Source organism: Trichomonas vaginalis, chromosome III, assembly GCF_026262505.1.
Source record: "Trichomonas vaginalis G3 chromosome III, whole genome shotgun sequence".
NCBI classification, from domain to species: Eukaryota; Parabasalia; order Trichomonadida; family Trichomonadidae; genus Trichomonas; species Trichomonas vaginalis.
Window position 1 is genome coordinate 11,829,356 of NC_067205.1, and position 22,956 is coordinate 11,852,311.

The 22,956-nt window shown below is 30.3% G+C and overlaps 9 protein-coding genes across 9 annotated transcripts, besides 1 other annotated feature; 3 read left to right on the plus strand and 6 right to left on the minus strand.

Moving 5' to 3' along the window:
* Positions 1-7,302: part of a mobile genetic element that runs on past the window's edge.
* TVAGG3_0685150 (organellar and viral DNA polymerase type B) lies at positions 472-1,189 on the minus strand (the record flags this gene model as incomplete). Its single annotated transcript, XM_051242821.1, has 1 exon — positions 472-1,189. A coding segment is annotated over one exon (718 nt), but the record flags the coding sequence as incomplete, so codon positions are not given.
* Positions 1,930-2,694, plus strand: TVAGG3_0685160 (uncharacterized protein; the record flags this gene model as incomplete). Its single annotated transcript, XM_051242822.1, has 1 exon — positions 1,930-2,694. The coding sequence occupies one exon, from the start codon at positions 1,930-1,932 to the stop codon at positions 2,692-2,694; it is 765 nt and encodes a 254-aa protein (XP_051089409.1).
* Positions 3,928-4,782, minus strand: TVAGG3_0685170 (protein of unknown function, DUF4106 family; the record flags this gene model as incomplete). The annotated part of the gene is made up of 1 exon (XM_051242823.1): positions 3,928-4,782. The coding sequence occupies one exon, from the start codon at positions 4,780-4,782 to the stop codon at positions 3,928-3,930; it is 855 nt and encodes a 284-aa protein (XP_051089410.1).
* Positions 5,711-5,935, plus strand: TVAGG3_0685180 (uncharacterized protein; the record flags this gene model as incomplete). The annotated part of the gene is made up of 1 exon (XM_051242824.1): positions 5,711-5,935. One exon carries the CDS (start codon positions 5,711-5,713, stop codon positions 5,933-5,935), a length of 225 nt encoding a protein of 74 aa, XP_051089411.1.
* On the plus strand, positions 5,936-6,463 carry TVAGG3_0685190 (protein of unknown function, DUF4107 family; the record flags this gene model as incomplete). Its single annotated transcript, XM_001301292.1, has 1 exon — positions 5,936-6,463. The coding sequence occupies one exon, from the start codon at positions 5,936-5,938 to the stop codon at positions 6,461-6,463; it is 528 nt and encodes a 175-aa protein (XP_001301293.1).
* Positions 6,615-7,049, minus strand: TVAGG3_0685200 (uncharacterized protein; the record flags this gene model as incomplete). The annotated part of the gene is made up of 1 exon (XM_001301291.1): positions 6,615-7,049. One exon carries the CDS (start codon positions 7,047-7,049, stop codon positions 6,615-6,617), a length of 435 nt encoding a protein of 144 aa, XP_001301292.1.
* A 774-nt stretch (positions 7,303-8,076) lies between the features above and the next one.
* On the minus strand, positions 8,077-9,249 carry TVAGG3_0685210 (GTPase protein; the record flags this gene model as incomplete). Its single annotated transcript, XM_001301290.1, has 1 exon — positions 8,581-9,177. The coding sequence occupies one exon, from the start codon at positions 9,175-9,177 to the stop codon at positions 8,581-8,583; it is 597 nt and encodes a 198-aa protein (XP_001301291.1).
* Positions 9,250-9,824: 575 nt separating this feature from the next.
* On the minus strand, positions 9,825-12,906 carry TVAGG3_0685220 (cilia- and flagella-associated protein 58-related family; the record flags this gene model as incomplete). The annotated part of the gene is made up of 1 exon (XM_001301289.1): positions 10,150-12,900. The coding sequence occupies one exon, from the start codon at positions 12,898-12,900 to the stop codon at positions 10,150-10,152; it is 2,751 nt and encodes a 916-aa protein (XP_001301290.1).
* A 627-nt stretch (positions 12,907-13,533) lies between these two features.
* TVAGG3_0685230 (uncharacterized protein) lies at positions 13,534-14,931 on the minus strand (the record flags this gene model as incomplete). The annotated part of the gene is made up of 1 exon (XM_001301288.2): positions 13,581-13,919. One exon carries the CDS (start codon positions 13,917-13,919, stop codon positions 13,581-13,583), a length of 339 nt encoding a protein of 112 aa, XP_001301289.2.
* Positions 14,932-22,956: the final 8,025 nt, after the last annotated feature.

The window sequence follows — 22,956 nt, forward strand, 5'->3', positions numbered from 1 at the left end:
ACTCTCAAAGTAAATCTTGGTTCAACTAGTACACCGTTAACATTGAAAGTAGAGGCATAAATTTCACCGGTATAACCAAATGCTTCTGGTGCTTTAGCTACATCATACTGTACAGTACAGCTTATGTCATAACCTTTAGCACGAATGTATTTATATCTTCTTTCATTAACATTTTTTGTCTTCGCTTCATCACTTCGTGTTAAATATCCATGATAGTCCGTTATAATCTGTTCATCTGAACTTATATAATGAACATGGTTCTTGTCCGCTTTACTATTTAATGTAGCTTGAAGTTCATTTATATCGGAGATATTGTGTTTATGTTCTTTATCTGCTTTTTCGGCTAATTTCTCTTCTCTATCTCATTTATTTCAAGTTCATGCCTACCACCACCTCCCGAAGAAGTATTTTTCTTCAGCTCTTGAAGAACGTCCACTTCGCCATCTTTGGTGTCAATAATGAGACTTTGTGTTAAAACCTTTCCTGTCTTAATGGATGTTTGTAAAACTTCTTCTTCACCGTGTTCGGGGTCATGGTCGTCATCATATCTTGTGAAATCAGAGATGTTGTCATACATTAAGCATATCTGTCTCAAAAGTTCTGCTATTTGAAACTGGAACGAAAGATATACAGAACTTTCATCATCTCCTAAAGTCAAGTCTGCTTTCTTAAGTATTTCTTGAATGTATGCAATGAGAACAGAGTACCTTGGAAAATATTCGAACAATATTTCATTAGCTGTTGGTTTTGGTGGTTCTTCTGGAGTTTCTGTTGTTTCAGTTCCTTCTGTAGGTTCTGTTGGAGTTTCTGCATCTCTTGACTTCAATGCTCTTGCTCTCAAAGACCTAAATGTTAGAGCACCAGGTTTTACAAAGGACTTTATAAATGCTTTAATAGTTCCTGGTAAGTTATTGTTAGCATTAAGTAAGTTCCTTATGCTTCCATCATGTACGTCCATAGCACTATGTAAAAAATCTATACTTTTCTTGTAGTCAGCAATAGACTGACTGTGATTTTTTAAAGATTTGTCAATACCTTTAAGCCAATCTTCATGCATGTCTGATACTGAGCCAAGAATATCATTTGCTTCCTTTAGTGTATTTTGTGCTTCTCGTAAAGTATCCAATCCCGTACGTGCATTGTTTGCTATACGTCTTACAGTATCTATTTGACTCCTTGTTTCTTGCATCCAACCAGATAAAGTTTTAATAGTATCCGAACCATTTGAAATGAAGTTCAAAGCATTTTTAACGTCATTTAAAACTTCTTCACCAAGTACTGCCCATATCTTTCCGATTTGGTATTGAAGAACTCCATATGAAGCAGCTGTTAAACCAGTATTTATAAGGTTCCATATCCATGATTTAGCAGTTTTTCCATCCTTTCCATCTACACCATCCAAACCGTTCTCGCCTTGAGGTCCTTGTATTCCTTGTATTCCTTGTATTCCTTGTGGTCCTTGAGGTCCTTGAGGTCCGGTGTCACCCTTCTCTCCTTTCAGTTCATCTTTATGTTCGTTATAATATTCTAATGTCATAAGGTGTACGTCATTACTGCTACCAGCAACGCCAAGAATTTGTTTCTCATTCATGACTAAATTCTTTAAGCATTTAATGTTGTCGTCAAATCGAAAGCTCTTTAACAATTCAATGAGAACATTTAATACTTTCACTAATGAGGCATCTACTGTTGAATTTATATATTGCACCGTTCCATCATTTATGATGGGAACCTTGCTTGTTGTAATGAATGGGTCATAAGTGTTAAAAGTATCGAAATCAATGACTTTTTTAGTTTTTCCATCGTCAATGACTAAATCATTGCCTTCAATGGTTAAAGTTGAGTTTTCGTTTACTAGTTCATGTGCTCTTCTTGCTTCATTTGTTTCATACGCATATGCAGCTATACTCATATTTTAATGAGAATAAAATGTTGTTCTATTTGCAAAGTACAGACCCAAACGAATACGGGACAGTAAAGCTACAAACAAACTTAGGTCTTCAGAATGAAGCACTTGCTTTCAGAGTTGTTGACTTCAATACTATCGCAACTTTTGTCATAACAGATGAAACAGATTTCATAGAGATTGAAATAGATGACAAAAGAAGTTTTATAACATTTCCTAACAGAGCAGAGTATAGAATAGATAAAATTGCTGGAGTCATAGATACTCTCATAAATGAAGAAACTATTGACAACATAGATGTCGAACTCTCTTCTGAGGGAACATTGAAGTTCAGTAGCAAGAAAGAGTTCAAGATAACACGAATGAGTCATAGAGTTCAACTTCTTTTAGGAGCATACCATATGACATTTCCTTTGAAAAGTGTTGACAAAACGATTGAGATGAAATCTGTTCCATACGTATGTTATGGCAATTGTTTGTACATTGAGTCAAAAATAGCTAATGTCACAGGTATTTCAGGAGTTAATAGTAAAGGTTCAGTAGAATATAAGTCTTTCTGTTATGCAGTAAATTCAATGTTCATTCCAAATGTTCCTGTCATAGCAACTCATTTAGGTAAATGGGTTCGCATTAGTCCTCATAATTTGAAAGACATGCAATTCAGACTTGTTGACTTTCAAGGAGAGCCTGTAGAACTGAAGGCACCAGTGCGAATGACTGTTGAAGTTGACTTTTTAGAAAATATTAAATGCAACAGCTTACAAGAGAACTCAGAGCTAAAAATATAAAGTATGAATGTTATGTATTAGGTCATGAACTTTGGTTGTTGCTGTTTGATGAAACAAATGAGTTAGTTATGTCAGTCAAGAGAACAGAAAAATATTGTGTTAGTGAAAACTGCACCAAGTCAATAAGATTAGGTTTGCATTATGAAGATGAGTTCGATACTGTTGAAGAAGTTTTGGATAGATATTACAAATTGCTTTAATTTACTAAAACATATTTCAAGCAAAGTTTATATTCTGTTGAAAGTTTTGTATACTCGTTCGAATATTTATACTTAAACTCAACTCCTGTAGTTCCTGGTGTTTCAATGATGCGGATGTTACCTATTTTCATGAATGGTGGCGTTTGACCACAGCATTCGATTTCAGGGTCGAGATAGTCAATGACACATTGCTTCCCTGTTATTCGTGATATAACATTTTCAAGGTCCTCCTTTGTTAGAATTATTTGGTTCTTGCTTATAAGATTTGTCAAAAGCTTCTTATCGTCTTTGAGTAAAATTGTTTGGTATAACTGAAGAAGGTAATGGTCTACGTTATCTGAAGGATTTGTTTGAACATTTGTGTAAGGGTTGTCGTTGGCTTCTCTTGAAAGAATTTGGTCCAGTGGTGGATACTCTAACTTAACATCTGATGTAGCGTTAGCGTTTGAAGCTGAGTTTAAATTCACCGACTTAAGTTCTGGTTCTTTTTCTTTCAAACACTCCGAACTATAGTTCTTTATGACAATATTGTTTGTCGTTCGTGAGTCAACATTTGATGTTGGTTCAATTGGAACATTAACGGCACCAGCTAAGATGGATTTGCTTCTCATTTCATATAGAATAAAAACCTTTTATATGTATGAAATGAACAATATACTCGACAAGGGTTTGAATGTAAAGCTAACGAATGAAAATATTGTTGAATTCACTGAGACAGGTGCTGTGTATAAAGATGTAGAACTACTGAACAAAAGAGCAAAGGGAAGAAGCAGGAACATGAACAAAGGGTGGAAGCCTATAAAAATTTATGTCAATGATGGCTCAGGAGGTTCAAACATAAAGTATGCAGAAAGTTATAGAGTTTATGCTCTCAAAGGTGAAAAGCCTTCATTTAAGAACAGCTATTCTAACGCATATCCTCAAAAGCTAACGGATGGGGAAGTGGATGATATGAATGACAGCAAAAATATTAACAGAAATGGCGACAGAGATGCATGGAATTTGTTTACCATCAGTCAATTAAAGCATAAATTTAAAACAATGTTGGTCGTTCCCATGGAATATTTTTGACTTTAATGGTATTAGTCATGATATGAATCTCAAGGTATGAACGAGGAGAGATGAGAGACTTATATGCTTCCCAAATTTCTTCAAAAGGTAATGTTATACCTGACTGTTTCCAAATGAGTTCAATATCATAGCGTGAGAAACCTTGAAAGATAACGAAGTCAGTTATGAGACGTTTTATGTTTAAAGCAAGGAAACGCCATGTTTGCATAAGTATTGCTACAGTTAAATGGTAATGTCTGACTTTAGTTATGATGTTAGCTAATGGTGAGTCAGGCTTTGACACTAAACCTTTTCCGGCGAAGTCGTCACAAACGAGCAGAGTATTTGAAGGATACTTTTTGAAGGGGTATTTTGAAAGTTTTGATAGAATGTAGTTTGTCAGTCGTTTCATATCGTAAACTCCTGAGTACTGACGTAAGTGGTGTTTGTCAATAATTCTTTCCATCTCTTCTGAAGTCTTTTGCATTCCTGACTGTATAAATTCAACGATGGCATAATATTTCCTCTTACGTCGAATGTAACGTTGAAGAAATTTAATGAGTTCACTGTCTGGAACTTTAACGACAGAGGCTTGAACTTTTGACATAAATGTTTTCGCTGTTGTATCCATAGAGTCTGAAGTTGCTGATATAATGATTTGGTCATAGTAAGAGTCGTTTCCTAAACGCTCTGTTATGAGTATATGACGAATGAGGTTAAATGTCTTACCTGAACCCATCTTTCCACAATAGAAATAAACACCATTTGAACAGAACTCATAGTCCTTACTGAAAGGAAGAATGAGAGAAGAGTTAAGTTTGTCTGTAGTTTCATTCATGTCTTCATCTACGTCATGTATTAAATGCTTCATTTTATCTCCATTAAAAATGCAAGTCAGAAATATTCAGAACATGGCACCGAGTCTAACTGACAAGAGTATAAAGATATACTATGAACACGTTATGATGAAACCTACCAAAATTCAAGAAAGTCAGTATACTTATGAATATCCAAGACACTGGGTAGAGTATGTAGGAGGTGAGAAAGCTATTGAAATCAGACAAGTTAGAAGTATTCCAGCAGGAAGACAATATTATTGAAGAACTTTAATGTTTTGAGATATAATGATGAAACAAAGAAGCAAGATAGTTTCCCTGTTGCTGTGTATGTGAACTTAGATACAGGAGATGACATGAAAGTTTTTAACACAAAGCTTCAAATGGTAGTGAAAGAACAACTGACTGCGGAAGGACATCCATTACCTTCAGAAGTTACCATAGCATATAATTTTGAAACAAACTCAATAGATTTTAAAGTCGTCTCTGCAAAGAAGTCAGGTTTACATTTAATGAAGCAGATGTATATTCGAATGAAAACTTCAAAGCTATTGCATGGTTAGATAATGACGATTGCTTTAAGAAAATCTTTAAATACAGTGACTCAACGATGTCAATAGATGACCTTCGTGGAATGTTACCATCGACGTTTACAGTTGAAGGTTCAGCAGGATTGCTTACAAGATTGTCAATTGGTGGTATTTGGTCTCGTGAGAACATTGTTATAAAATCCAGTATAAGTGAATTTGCTGAAGAATCTATATTATGTCTTTCAAACTACATGTATTCGCCGCCGAAGCATTATAGTATAACAAACTTTGTCAGTAAGTTTAACATAAGACTTGTCGAACCTTCTTCAATGAAAGATGTTGTGCTACCTAAAGACGGAAAGGATGGACTCATTATTGAATGATTTTAATAGCATATTAAATGAGCTTGTTCTTGAAGGTCATTCATGATGAAATAACTGTTGTAGAAGATGTTAGCAATTGTTCAGACATTTTGAAGCGTATAGATGAGATAAGAAAGAAGTTAGATAGACCGCAAAGCGGTGAGGGCGAAGCCCGTGAGAACGCTTATGTTTCATTGACTTTCTCCAGTAACGAGAACTTTTATGAGATAATATTGAAGAGAGATGATTTTAATATGGTGTAAATGGTAGCTTGGGCAGCTTTAGGCGCAATGGGAACAAAAGCATTAGCATTTGGAGCAAAAGCACTTGGAGCTTATGACGCAGTAAATAAAATGAGTGGAGGAAGGGTTTCAAAGACATTAGATGCAAATAAAGGGAAGATTGGAGGCTGGGTTGCAAAGAAGTTAAGATTAAATAAAATAGGGCTCATAAATAAAGCATCTAATTTGGTTGCGACTGAGTCAGAAAATGCTTTAGGAAAGGACGATGAGTTTGCAAAACACGCAAAAGACTTTAATGACCAGATGAAAGGTGAAACAATGCATTTAAATAGATTCGATGGAACTAAAGAAAATGTTTCTTCTCCACCAGTAGTTCTTCCGTATGGTCCCTATGGAATGTATGGAAACCCTTACGAAAGACCATTTGACCCATTGACTGGTGGAAGTAACTGGTATCATTACGGACGAAGAAGAAAGACAGTCAAGTTGGAGACAGACGTGAAGAAAGCAACTAAAAAGAAACCAAGGAAGAGAGTTATAAAACAATGAATTCAACAGGGTAGAAATGAGGGTAGAAATGAGGTTAGATCTAACCTTCTACCCTAAATTTAAATGGATGTTTTCATACGTGTGATGGTGGTGATATCATTAATTTTTAAGTTTATTTTTTTATAAATGACAGAACAAAAATATAACATTTCTACTCAGCAGGAATGAGACCCTTACTGACTATGTATTCGTTTAATGCTTGATGAAAACAATGGTACATATTATCGTATGGGTATACACAACGTCTGTTTCCATCGTCGTCGTATATGTAGAGCTCAAATCCAGTCCAACCTTCTTTTGTACAATATGTAGCTTTATTTAAGTATGCATTTATGTAGATAAGGCAAGTTTCTTCATCGCTCCAGAAATAATTTTTGTTCTTTGTTGAAATAGTTTTCGTTCCTCTACGTCCATAAGGAATGTATGCAATAAATTTAGCATCATAAGGTATTATAATATATTCAGGATTTCTTTCATCGTCAATGGGTCTGTCTTTGTTAAAATGCATGTTTCTCAGTTTTACTTGAGTTTTGAATAGTTCACGGAAACGTTCTGGGAAAGAGTCATAGTAAATGTAGTCGGACATGTCTTTGTAATGAAATAAAAAATTAAAAAAAAATAAAAATAAGGTTATTTTTATTTAGTGAGGACGGTAGGGAATTCGTTAGTGAAGTCGTTAGTGAAGTCGTTTATGTGTTAGATGGTTTTGTAAATATTTAAGGTTAAGTTGGTGTTATGGTTGTGTTGTAAAATATACGTTACTGGTTTCGTAAATATTTAAGGTTAAGTTGGGTAAGGTGGAACGCAGTGCCGCCGTACCCAAGTTAACCATACTAACTATTCAAAAGATAATTATGGATTTGGTATTGATTTATTTTCTAGAAGAAAAACAGTTGAAAATGTAATATTTAATATTCTTCTCTCGCAATATCAAAATTAAGGTGTGATGATACATTATTGATAATAGGAAATGCTTTAATGATCCATAGTCCTGCCAAGCAGGGGCCATCCTTGAAGTCCTAATTTTATATGGCAAGGCTCCATAAAATTAAAAATTTATAGCAATGTTTGTATTAATCATAAAATATATTTCATCAGTTTCTTAAAGTATAGGTTGGCTTATTTTAACATCATGAAGTTGTTTCATTATATTCCATATCAAGATGTTAACAATCTTAAAAGGAATCTCCTATATAATCACTCACATACCTATACAGCTGAGGAATTATTATCATAGAGAAGTTAAAAAGTGTTCCTTTCATGAAAATTGAAATTAGCATATAAAAAATATATAAAGACAACTAAACTATTATTGAATTTAATTGCTTGCACTATTTTTGTTCATATTGCTTCTAGAAATTTTGAATAAAAATTGCAAAGTTCAAAATTCAATTTTATCAAAAGAAAATCATACTAAAGCAATATTGGAATCTATGCACAGAGGCTTTCGGCAATCCAAAATTAGCCTTAATTACTGATTTTAAATACGATGAAATCAAAAATATTTAACGAATAATGGTAAACAGTATTATTAATCGAAATACGAACAATTTCTGTTGAATCGTTTTATAAACCATTCAATTCTCTTTTTATGAAGTGTCAAAGATTTTGCTCTCAAATCGAAAAATTTGTTCAAATCACATGAACTCATATTTCTATAACAATTACGGATCTGAATATTTCAGGCAACAGAATTTATACAGCTATGACAACTCCACCATTGATGGTAGTTCCTCAAGCCAAAACCAAGAATATGAAATGATTATTGATCCAAAAGCAAGAAATGTAGAAAATCTATCAAAACGAAATAATGCATTCAATTTAAATGAACTTTGTCCAGTGTGGAAACCTGGTTATGAACCTCTATCCCGTGCTTACTTCTGAATTACCTACTTTTGCTATATTATAGTAAATACTATTCTTTTAAACTATTTAGATACTATTTTTATACTTGAAAGAATCCGGCTATGCTTTTGATTAGAAATTTGATTCATTTTTGGAAAAATTAGAAAGAACTTTTAATTAATTAGTATCAAGAAAGTTTATAAACAAATCGTACATGTAATATAAAGAACAATTAACAGAAAGAGAAACAAAAAACAATAACAATAAAACAATTAGCAACATTGGGACTGTTTAACAAGGGGCTGACATAGTCTAATATTAGTTCCAAGCTGATGGACATATTGAGAACAAACCCTTAGGTATTCTTTACCGACAAATTCGAATGCTTTTTCAATATTAATGCCAGTTTTGGCGCTAACATTTATAACCTTAGCTCCAATTTCACTAGCGTATGACATATACTCTTCCTGGGAAACAGCTTGCTGGCTTTCAAGGTCAGATTTATTTGCCATAATAATAAATGGAAAAGATCTTGTATCGTCCATTCCACCTTTTTCAAGCATTGATTGCCTCCATTTGCAAAGATTTTTGAACGAGTCATGGTTCGTGATATCGAAGACTAAAATGCAGGCGTCAGAGCCTCTATAAAACGTAGAGCTTACGGAATGGAATCTCTCTTGGCCTGCAGTGTCCCATATCTGCAATTCAATCTTGTTTTGATCGACATCGATTTCTGTCGAAGAGAAATCTGCTCCAATTGTTGATTTGAAATTGGCAACGAACTCTTTGTTGATGAAGTTGTGGATTATTGAAGTTTTTCCTACGCTTGAATCTCCTAAAACTACAAGTTTACACACGTGAGAGCACATTTATTGAAAATAATGTTTTTTTGAGAGAGAGATGACAAAAATTTTAGTCACGAAAAATAAAGTCTAAATTAGAATTATAATAAAATATTTTTCTTTAAAGACCAAATATTTCTCAATTTTGTCAAAAAACAAGATTATTGAATAATCGTTCTTAATTTTTTATTTGAATTACACGGCTCTTCTTTTTAATAATTGGATGATCCAAAATCAAGATTGAATTGAATTTGCATAAATTTACATCATCCATATCAAAATCATAGTATAACCTTTTAAGAAATTAATTCTCTATTAATTTAAATTTCGATCAATTTTAATTGGAGTTCAAAATTTCAATAAATCCAAAAATAAAACTTGTTAAATTTTCCACAATAAATAAATTTCAACAATAAAAATTTATTTTTGAATTTCAAAAATTCTGACAAAGCTTCACAAAATATTATCGGTACTTTTCAAACAAAAAGAGTTATAATTTTGATCTAATATATCATTTCTAATGTTATCAAAATCCTTAATTATATTGACTTTTGAGAAATTTCTGTAAATTTTTTATTGCAGGTATTTATACAAGATTAATGTGAATAAAATAGAATGCGCACAAAGAGAGATTAAGCTAGGACATGAGAACGCCATTTTGGGTTATAAACTCAGAATTTTCAATTTTGTCTTTTTCGTTTTACTCTCGAATTACGATAGAATTATCATTATATAAAGCAATCATTGCTAATTTTAAGCATGCCATCCTTCCATTATGATTTTTCATCTAATGCGGAATTGAAATCTGTTTACAACTCTCAATTTAGAACAATATATCTTGAAATGTTAACACACAATATTATTTTCTAGTTGAATATTAATGAATACTCAGCAAAATTGTAAAAAATTGAAATATTTTGAAAAATATCAGAAATCAATATACAACACAATAAATTTATTCAAACAACATTAAAGCAGAATTATTCCACATTGTATCTATTATTTCAATAAGAGAATCGATACAGCATCAACAATTGATTGTTTTGGTCCAAGTTTCAATAAGAGCCTCAACTTAGAATCAATAGATAACAAGAATTCGAACTTTTTATGGAGATTTTGTATAAATATTTCGAAATTCTGGTCATTAAGCTCTTGCGAAGGATCAAATATAAAAGAAAACTCTTTGGCTACAAACCCAAATATCCTTCTTTTCTCTTGACTGAATTCATCTCTCAAACTATTGATTTGATTTTCAAATTTAAAATTGTTAATAATATCTGTTGAGTTCATCTGCTCTTCAAGCATCTTCTTCATTTGAGTTCCTTTATTTTGCAACTCTGTGATTTGAAGTTCTAGTTTTTGAACCTTAATTGACAATTGATTATTTGTTTTCACTAGTTCAGAGTTAATCTCGTCAGTTTTATCTTTGTCTTGCATTAACTTTCGATTTGAATCGCTCAATCGGCTAATCTGTGATTGATCATTCTCATAAATAATCTCATTTTGTTCTTTAAGAGCAGAAAGCTGATTTTTGAGTTCTAGAATTGTCACCTTATTCTGCATTTCCAATTTTCCAACAATGGTTTCTTTTTGTCTTTGAAGTTTTTCGACTTTTGAGTTTAATTTTGTTTTTTCTCGCCTCAAAATTTTATTTTCTTCATAAAGTGCGTTGTTCTTCTCATACAAATCCTTACTTTTGGCTCTTTCCAATGCTAAAGTGTTCATTAATTGCTTATTTGAATTCAAAATTTCATCAATTTTCGTTTGCGAAGCAATTTTACATTCGTTTAGTTTGGACTCGGAATAATCCTTTGAATAATTCAATTGCCTTTGAAGTTCTTCGTTTACTTGCAATGTTTCATCATATTTCCTCTTAATTTCCGAAATTTCTGCTTTGGACATTGTTAAACGATTGAACAAGTCATCCATTTCTCCACAGTTCTTCACATACTCTTTCTGTTGATTCACATCAGCTTTCTTCTGTTTTTTAACGTTTTGTTTGATTTCAATGCCAAGTTTCTGAATTTCAGAGTTTATCCTTTTAATATATGATTCAGCTTCTTCAAATGTATTAACATTTAACAAATCAAGTAGTTTCTGATAAGCATTTTGCAAAATAGTAATTTCGTTTTGCAATTTGTCATTTTCATTGTAAATCTTTGCAACAAATTCATTTAATAAGCCTTTATCAATATCTGATGACAAATTGAACGCTCCTAATTTCGGAATTTTAATTTTTACTTCATTTTCAATTGGAGAGGTCTGTGAGCTATACCATTCAATTATCATTCTGAAAATTTGACGTAGTTTGGTCGGAAGACAGATTGTTCCATTATTGCAATAATCAATCAAAATTTTCTTGAGATCTGGTGGAAATTCATCCAATGTAGAGATTGCTAAGTCAATTAAATCCTCTTTATTGCTACAAATGTTATCATTTTTGATTACATTTGATGTTTTTGGTAAATTAACAATTTTTGGCTTTTGTTCTTTAATTTCTTCAATATCCTTCTGATAAGCTTTGATCTGTTTAGCTAGTAGCATGTTTTCATTCTGCAATTCCTGAATATAATTTTTATTATTTTGATTTTCTAGTTTAATTTCGATCAATTGGCTTTCAAGCTTTTCAATATGATCATTTTTAACTTTTAGAAGTTCTAAATCTTGATTTTCTTTTGGAATTTGGATTTCTTTAATTTCTTCGATTTTTTGGTTTGATTTCAAAGCAGAAAGAATATCCAATCTTTGCTTTAACATTGAGTTTTCCTTTTCATATATTGTAACCTTTTCTCTTTGATTATTGAATTCATTTTTGAGATTTTGAAAACTTTCGATTTGTTTTCGAAGCTGATTTTTAATAACTTCAGATTCCTTCTTTGCTTTCTGTAAATCTTGGGTTAAATTCTGAATTTTATATAACATTTCCTGTTTATCACCAATTAATTGAGATTCTATAGTATTTAGTTTAAGATTTATCTCAAGTGATTCTTTTGATGACTGAACTATTGTTTGTTCTCTATATTCCATCAATTTTTCGTTTTTATTGGATAAATTTTCAATAATCTTTTGTTTTTCATCAAGTAAAGTCTGTATTTCGTGCATCTTGATTTGGTGACTCTCTTCCATTCTTGAATATTCTTTGTCGAAGCTCAATTGAATTGATTTGAGTTGATTTTTAAGGTTTTCGTATTTTTCTTTCCATTTGAATGCTTTCTTGAGATCGTTATCAACATTCATATAGTTATGTCCATTGATATTAGGCTTTTCAATAGTATTGAAAAATTCAACGAGTTTCTCGACATTTTTAATTGGATAAGAAAAGTAAATCGTTGATGATTCAAAAATACTATTTAAATCACGCTGAAGTTTAGCGATTTGAGTACTATAAAACTGATTTTGATTTGATAAATTTGAAATCTTTTGATCTAATTCTTTTTCATCAATATAAGGATATTCGGTATTTGTTGATTGACACGATCTACCTGCTTTCGAATCATTTTCTTGTAAACATGGTGAATTATCTTTATTTTTTTGCAATGTTATCCTTAAACGCCTTTGCACATCGTCATTTATTGCTTCGTAATTCCTGATTTGATTTGTTAACTGAATGTTGTCTCGAAATATTTTGTCAATTTGATTTGCCACAGGCAATGCTTCGTTTAGCTGAGATTTTAGCTTTTCTATCTCTTGTTTGAGAATAATGTTTTCATTTATAAGCTTTTTTGTCTCAAGATTATCATTATTCTCCATAAAAAAATTTTATTGTATTTCTCCCAAATAAACGGTCAACTCATCATACTCTCAATTTCGTTTTTGGAAGTAGTATCAGCAATAGAAATTGCAATAGAAACAAGACTATTAAAGAAATCCCAATTTAGTTTCATATTATAATTTCGTTTTTTTTTCCCCTCAAAATTTGGCAAATATGGTAGGCTTGAGTATAACCCATTCCATAAAAGCTCACTTCTTGAAGGTCCTTACTTGCATGTGGTAATTCGATATCGGAGATTTTATGTTTTTCGCACCTTTCTGACAAAGGAAAAGGGTAAATTTATAGCAAAAAAACGATCGACTTTATTATAAAGACTTTTTAAAATAAGACAGTTAGAAGGGTGCTCTTTCGACCATACGACCTTCAATTAAAGAAATTTTTGGGTGAAAAATATATAATTAATGAATTTTAAAAAGTACATTTTCAATGACACTTCAATTAAATGGCCAGAAATCCGCATTAATTATTGCGATAATGCACCTATAAAAGCTTTTTTATATGCCAAAACCTTCAATTCTGTTATTTAAGATTTATTTTATCTAAATTGTGGTGAAATCTTAATTAGAATTGTTTAAGTTTGAAATCATCAGATATAAAGAGATTTGAAATAATACAGAACATTTATTTATAAAATTAACAATTAGTATATGAATAACAATCAATTTCTTTGACTGATATATAAGTTTATAAGGTCAGACATTTCCTTCGTTTTTGAATATTTCAAAGAGTTTCCGATTTCGGCTCCCCTTCCAAGTAACTCAATTGCAGCATCAGTTCTGTTATTTTTAGCTGCAAAACAAAGTGCTGTTTGACCTTTTTTATTCTTTCTATTAACATCTTCACCAGCTGCTATAATCATTTTAACATTCTCTGCATTACCTGCAGCGCAGGCTAACATCAAACAACTGTTTCCATTAGAATCAATCATTGAATAATCGCTACCTTTTTCAAGAAGAATCTTTGTATAATAACTATTATCTTGCATTGCGGCGGCCATCAATGGTGTCTTTCCAATTGTATCATTGTAATAATTCAAGTTACATTTCTTTGCAATCAACAAATCAAAACATTCTTTTCTGTTGTTTTTAATTGCCAAAATCAATGGTGAATTTTTAGAAATGTTGCAATCAACAATTTCGGGATAATATTTTGATTTATCTAGTATAATCTGAAGAATCTTCTCGAAACCAAATTTGCAAGCAAAGAAAACACTTTCTCTTTGATCAAAATACGAAGGAGGAAATATGAATCTTTCATCAAAAAGAAGATTCACGTAATCAATGTTGTTGGAAATAACACTCTTATCAAGAGAACTTTCCCAGAATTCTTCTTTTAACAAAATCTTTTTGTCGAAAGAAAGGATTTGAGGAATGAAGCTTGTGTTATAATAAGTGACTAATTTAGAAGCATTATAATCAAATTCTTCGAGTAAATTCATTAATAAATTCGAGATTTGATTCGAATGCGATTTAATTGTTCTTTTTAGAAATTTTGCCTTTGGCTCGAACTTCATTCTCATAAGTAATGAACAGATATCATAACTTCCACCTACAAGGGCACATTCACCAAGGAAATCGTCTACAGGAGCTCCATTCTTCACAAGGAACTCAAAAACGTTTTTTGATTTATATTTTGCTGCAATATCAGCCGGACGAAGATTCTCTGAACCTGCAGTGTATGTCCATTTTGGCATGAGATCATTGAAACATTCTTTTATGTTTTCAACATCATCTTCAATAAGAGAACGAATAAATTTTGTATCTGGTAAATTTGATGTAATTTTAAGAGATTTATCACGAGATATGTGATAATTTAACTCTGGATGCTGTTCTGCTGCTGAATTTAGGCAATTTATCGCATAAGAATAGTATTCTTCTGATTTATTATTTAATAAATCTTGTAATTGTTGTGAAATTTCAAGAAAATTATTGTCGTTAGCCTGGAAAATCAAATCTTCTATTAGTGCGCAGGTGCTTGATGCATAATTATTGATTAATAATAAGAAGTTTGATTCATCCATTTTGATGGAAAAGTGACATTAAAATTCTAAACCGAAACATTACTATGGTTGGAAATATCCTGCATGATGAATTTTAAAATCCATTGTGATATTGCTCTTCATAAAAATAAGCCTACTACATGTTTGGTAAAAAATTGAATCTCCATTTGTTCTATAATTATTGAATTTTAACAATAATTCCTGTGGAACTATTTTCTAATTTTCTTCATACTTCAATTATTTTCTAATTTTTCTTCATTTGAAAAAAATTGCCATGTAACATTATCATTATGTAGTAAACATTCTTTTATAGCTTAAGAGCCTCAACTGCTGTTAAGCATAAATGAGTTTTTTTCCGAAATTTCCAATAAATGAATTTATAAAGATATAACATAGAGTAAAAAGTGGTCTAAATTTGATGTAAGTTTAAACATGCAGTAAAAATAAAATTGAATATAATGTGAGGAATACAGTTTTAAGAAAAAATAGGGATTTTAATAAGAATTCTATATAAATCAAAACAAATTTTCCATTTCAGTAGCGGGATTAAAAACATGATCATTTCCCTCGGTATCATTAACAATAAAGTTTTGGAACACATCTTGAGAATTGGTGCTGATGAATGTATCAAATTCATGTGATACATCATTCGTTTCATTACTTCCATTGACGACTTGTTCAGCATGAGAAAAATCGGTTTTGAGCTGTGCTAATTGATCTTTTTGCTTTGAATTACCTGACATTGGAGTTGTCTTCCTATTCTTGAGGAGAGGATTCATATTTTTATCTTGTTTTGTAAATGTGGAACAAAAATAATAAAATTTTTCTTCAGTGTTGATCCCTCTTCTGCACATTCTATTGAATGCACATTTAATGTCAGTGTCTGTTCTACCAGGGAGGAAACTTGCAATCTTAACCCATTTAGGTCCAATGATAGAATGCAACTTTAGGATTTTTAAATATTCGTCTGTGGTAAAAGCACTGAAAGAAAACTTGCCGCTTAAGTAATTATGAAATCTATCTTTGCATTGCCGAATAGTTCTGTTCATTATTCGACTTATTTTATCCCAATCAACTTCTTTTGTACCATATCCTCCAACCAACTTCTTTAATTTCATGTCTTCTTCACTTGAAAAATGTTTTCGAATGCGAGTCTTCTTTTTTCCTTCTTCATTGTCCATAATAATATGTCCAAAAATTGTGACAAATTTTCTCAGAAGTTGTTAATTATATTTGCAATAATTCATTGAAGAAACAACATCCGTATTCATGTTATCAAGTTTATATTTGTTATTATTATCAAACATAGTCATACAGAATTCAAAAAGACATTCAATTTTTTCAAATGACAGATATTATTTGATTAATTGAAACCCGATAATTTGTATTTTTGAATGAGTAAGCCGTTAGTGGTAATCAAAAATATATTTTTCAATATAAGACTAAGTCAATATTCAGTTAAATTTATATTCAAACATAAAGTTTATGGAATATCAATAAATCTACCTTGAATATTTTGATAAAAATCACAATTGGCTATGAAAAACTCATTTATTATTGTTATATTAATACTATGAATATCAAAAGTTAGAATTGAAGCATTCAATATACGAATAAATGCCGTTAAAATCTGGGAAATAAATTGAAAGACATCTCAATTTTGAATGGAGGTTAGGCAACATAAAAGTATCTTAAATAATTATTGGTTTGCTGTTTTTTCAAACAATGGCCTGAAATCTAATAATTTAAAATTGCTTTAACTTTTCCTCAAGTTTTTTATGAATCATAGTCGCAAAATATTTTTTAAACTTAAACAATCGCATATCTTTAAATCATACTATTATTATTACAATATTGTAATCATATGGAAACGAATTCTCAAAAATTAACATTTAATCCATGGGAATTATCATTAAATATGCAATGATCAACCACGTTATTATTGCATTATCCATGGATATGAGAGTTAGATTTAGTACTTCCAGACACTAATATTAAAAACAAATAAACATCATGTTTTTTGAGGAGAGAGGGTCAAAGTTGCTATTTGTCACTTTTCCACAAGAATATAATGGGGGGAAAGTTATCATATAGTTGATCTCATTCACTGAGGTGAAAGATGCATGTAGTGTAATGTGATAAACAGTGGGATTGCTGCTCTAAGTCCTAGGTTCGAGACAAATTGGCTTCATTTTTCTCTTTTTTATTGACGTAAACTATTCAATTTTTGTGTTATCCATTCAAATTTCAGAATTTTTTTTGCAGATTTCACGCTACATTCGAAGTTACCTTTTGTAACAACCACCACCGCCTACGAAAGACGAAAGTGTGTCACGATTTCACCCGGAAATCCGACGGTTGTTTAAGAGTAAGCACTTTTGGCACCTACTCGTTTTTTGAGGACGTTGGTCCGACCAAACAAAGTCTATCGTCAATCGTTAACATAACTCAAAAAAGATATGTGAAAAAACATCAAGGAAAATCAATAAGATAATTTAATATGAAAAATCGATCACGATAATTTTTTCATAGCAAATTGGATCATGTAAATTTTTAATGAAATTTATCTGTCTAAATAGATGTATATATAAATTATGGCAAATGATTATGAATACTACGATAGCGATAATTTTTTCATTCAACTTTTTCATAAGAATTATCGTTATTCATAAAGTCAACTTTTTTCCCAACCATTATTGATATTTTTATGATTTAAGTTATTAAAAACTCATTATCTGATTATCAATCATTATTTTTGTTCTGTCAAATATCACTTTGAATATAATTTTCAAACATTTGACAGAAAAGAATCCAAATTCAAGTTTGTATTGGGTTACGTATGGAAAATTCGTTTCAATCTATCCAGAACTATGTGATGTACATAACTACATTGTTCGCAAGATAATACAGAACAAAATAAAAGGAATTTTTGCAAGACAATGTTTGATGACATCAAAAATAATTTTCACAGAAAGAGAAACAAATTTGACATATGAAATAAAGAAGAAAATCAATCATGTAACAAAATCTGTTTTACAATGTAAGAGAAGATTAAGACAGATATGGGACCAAGTAATACAAAGCAATATAAGTGAAATGGATGGTTCAATTTCAAATGCATTTGAAACGATAAATAAAGTTGAAAGTGAATTCAATTTATTATTGACACAAATTCCTAACAATAGATTTCTTTACAGAACTTACTCAACTTATTTATATGAAGTAGCAAATGACATCAATAAATATATGCTGATTTCTGATCAAACGAAACTAATGATTCGAGGAATTCGTTTTCAGAATGATCATACACAAGAATTAGGATTATTAGCATTTCCTAACATGCCAAGATTCATTAATAATACTTCTAGTTTAGCAAAATCAAATGATAGTGAGAATGTTTCTTTTGTTGTTGAAGAGAATTACGATGATGAACAGATTGGTTTGAAAATTGAAGAAAATAATACAATTTCAGATATGATAGAAAAACTGAAATTCCCTTCATTGAAAATGATCAGAGTTTCTATGCTTGTTTTATTCATTTTCACTTTAGTTTTCAGTATTTTGTTCATTGTTCTTTTGCAAAACTACAAAGATGGTTTGAGAGAAATAGAGGAAATCTCAGAAGCAACATCATATACAAGATTCCATTTGACATTAGCAACTACAATCTCTCATTTCAATTTAATTTTTAATTTTTCGGGCTTCACTTTTAGATTTATTAATAATGAAAGTGATTCTGATTTACAGATCAAATATTCATTGAGTGAAGCACTAAGATACATCCAAATATTCAATGAATACAAAACTAAATACGAAGGAAATTATTACATTGATAATGTCAGAAATTTGTTGTTTGAAAGTAATTTTAATTTCACAACATTCCCTAAAAATATTCCGAGAGTTGAAGTTATGTCAGTGTCAGAAGGATTGGCGAAAATTGCCAGATATATGGTTGATGTTGTAGAGAACAAAACTTATTTATCTAATGAAATGAGATCGAGTTATTATAATATCTGGAATTTGACAAATCAAATTTCATTTGGAACCATGAATATAACAGGTTTTATTGATGAACGAGTTAATAATATGAAGAATATTTCATTGGGTGTGTTTTATTTGTTATTGATTGTTTTCTTTATTGTTTTCATTATATTAGGAAGTCTTTTTGTTTATTACCTGAAAAATGACAAAAAGAATGTTTACAAAACTTTATTGGTTTTGCCAAAAAATGTCGTTTCTCAAATTTCTGAAAGCTTGAGATCAGTCAAGAAAGAATCAAGTGCAAATACTACATCAACAAGTCATCTATCTAATGATGTTGAACATAATAGACAAGAAGAAAATCTTCTTAAAGTTTTGAACACTGCAAGTGATGAAGATTATCATTCGCATTAAAATTTCAACAAAAATTTTGTTTGTTCTTTTTGCTTTGTTGAGTGTTATGTCATTTTTACTTGCAAGAATGTATATTTCTCAAGGCCAAATTATAGATGAAAACTGCCAACATGTTGATAATTTAATGACATTAGGTTCGTTCATTAATTTATTGTTTTTGTTTACTAACGAAATTTATTCAACAGTTATGAAACGTCAATTTTTAATAACAAATAACTTGAAACTCACAATCACTAACGTTAACAGAGTCATTGATAACGTTACTGATTATTATACAGCATTAAGATTCGGATATGATTTAGGAAAACCTTTCCCTGACTTTCAAGGATTAATGAAGGTTGCATTGGAAAGATGTCATCGTGGAGAAATGCCAAAGACTTATTTAGAAACTTTTAATTGCATGGATGGGGATCAATTGATCAAATATGCTTCTCATTTCGTTCACTCTTGTGTTGATATTGATGTTAATGTTGCTCCTATTTTCCCTATCAATACAAATAGGTTAGAAGCCGGTAATATATTGTTTGTTTATAGATTGAATGATGAAGTATTATTCAGAGGAACTAAAGCATCAAGAACATCTATCGATGATTTATTACATTCAAGTTATCAAGTTTACTTGTCATCTATTATTGTTTTGTTGATTGTTATTTCATTTTTATATATGTTCGTTTTTATCATTTGTTCAAAGATCGAAAAGAAGTTGAAATTCACTTTGAAGTTGTTACTTTCTAGTGCCAAGACAGCTATTCAAAACAGTTTTGTCTTGAGTGTTTTGTCAGGACATTTTGCAAGATCAAGTGTGGATTCAAGTATGAGAGATGATGCGTTTTATGATAATTTGGTTGATAATTTACCCAATGTGATAATAGTTACTCAAAATAGCAAAATAATATCAGCTAATAAAGCTGCAAATGAATTGTTTAATGATGATAAACTCGTTGGACAAACAATTTCCGACTTATTTTCTTCATTTTCTCCTGAATCAGAAGCAAAAATGAAAAATTTATTCGACACAACAGTTAAAACCGCAATGGTTAATGTCAGAAACAACAATAATACCACTGACAAACAGTACTTACAGATAACTAGACTATCACACGTTAATAATGATAATATTTCAGTGTTCAGAATCACAAACAACACTCAGATTTATTTGTATAATAAATTGATTTTGGAAGAAAGATCAAAAAGTGACAAATTGCTATCGTCCATTCTTCCATCATCATTAGTTCCAAGGGTTCAATCAGGAGAAACAAATATCTCATTCTCTGTACCAACATGTGCTGTTTCTTTCATAGATATTGTCGAATTCACCCCATGGTGCTCAAGTAATTCCGCTCAAGTTGTTACCGGAGTTTTGAATGACATTTTCTCGAATTTCGATGCAATTGTAAAAGAATTACAATACATGGAAAGAATTAAATGCATTGGAGATTGTTATATGTCATACTGTGGTGTTTTCAGCGATGTTCCAAATGCTTTGACTTTCGCAAGAAATATTGTTGATTTTGGATTAAGAGCAATTGATGCTATTAAGAATATAAATGAAACGAGAGAAACTAATCTAAGAGTTAGAGTTGGAATACACATTGGTGGACCTGTTGTTGCTGGTGTTATTGGTGTTGGAAAACCAACATTTGAGATCTTTGGTCCTTCAATTTCTTTCGCTCAACAGATGGAACATTCTGGAGTGCCGATGAGAGTTCATGTGTCAAGAGCGATATATGAATTGATATATGGAGGAAATTACAAGATAGAAGAAAGAGGAGAAATTCAAATCAAGCAAGGAAAAGTTGTAACTTATCTTGTTGATAAGATTTAATAAATATTTTTGTGTTTATAGTCGTTTTAATATAACTGTATACATTTTTAAAATTTGGTTCTACTTACGAGTCAAAAATTTGCTTTATTTTCCAAAAGATTTTTATTCAATAGAGAGTTATTGCTTCAAATATATTAATTCTAGTGTGTCTTACAGACTAAATTAAATAAGGAATATATATGGCTGTTTTTTCTGATTTTTTCCTTTGAAATTTTGAAATACGATAAAGAATCATTAATTTTTCTGTAAACAAGGTGTCACTCATAGTTTGAGTATAAATTATAAAATTTAGTAATTTCTTTTAGATTTTATCACTTTATTCATACAATTTGACTTAAATATGATATGACATAGATGCATATACTTCATATATAAATAAAATACTTCTAATTTAGCACAAAAACAAGAAATTTCAGGTAAAAAAAAATTCAATTATTCCTTTGTAAGAATAAAGAAATGCTCAAAAATATATAATCAATAAAGTTTATTGATGATCATATCATAAAATTTTAAAAACAATAAAAATATTCAGAGTCTGTAAATTTACAATTCCACGAAAATTTAATATACAAATTAGGAACTACTAATAACTAAAAATGGAATGATCAAAAATTCGAAAAGTGCAATTATATGATTATTTTTTCAATGGATTTCAATTAGCGAATATTAAAATTGTTGGAAATAAGAAAATCATATTGTTGTAAATGTTAAATGAACGATCTACAAATATTCCATTGAATTTTCAATATGATTTATTTTTCTGAACTGTAAATTATTTGAAACAGAATTGAAAATATTTCATAACTGGTTTTAAAATAGAAATAATGACTTAAACTATATCTTGAGCTGCAATTTCTCAATTAAAATTATTAAAATTCAATCCGACAATGTCACATTTTTAAGATATTCTGATAGTTTTTTTTAAATAATATTCCAGTCAATTTTTTCGCATTAGTATGATCCTTTGAAAATTTATTCAACTTTCAAAAATTGAAAGGTACTCAAAATTTTGTATTGAAAAAATATTAAATATGAATGCATCAAAGATCATAGACGATATAATTAGTACAAGAAAAATACGCAAAATCAAATATGTATCAAGCAAACAGATGACAGATAATCAAAAGATCCTCAATCGCTTAAGGTCAAACGGAATTAAATATGATTTAGTTATAGAGATGTTGGAATCCAATTATGGAGGAAAATTTACCATTAACTCTTTATTAATGTTCATAAAGAGCATTTCTAGTAAAATAAATAAAAGAATTGATCGATTAGCCTACCGAAATAAATCTGCGTTAATATGCTGGTGTGCAGAAAATTTGAATTCGATACTTCCATACTTGGGTAGCTTTAAACCTTTCTTAAGAAAGAAAAAATGCAAAATGATAAAAATTCGATGAATTTTTATGAATTGCCGCAAGACAACGGTTTTGAAGTGGACCCATCTGATATTTATCAGTTATTAAATTTCCATTAATTAGTATTCATTATGTCTGTTTTCAATTGTTATTAAAAGTGACATATTTTTTCCGAATAATGCTCGACGAAAAGTGACTTTTTTTTTATAAAAATCCAATTCCCTGAATGTGAAATATAACTAGCGTTAAAATGAAATCAAATATGAATATATCTTTTATATAGCAATCTATATTCTGCAGTATAGTTTGTTTTCCATTGATTTTTTTTTTAAATTAAATCAAATTAATAAGTGTATTTATTATGTGAATTATATCCATCTGACTAGAATATTCAATATATTAGAGATTAAATTCGAAATTGCAAATTAATTAAATTGATTTTTTGATTTGAAAA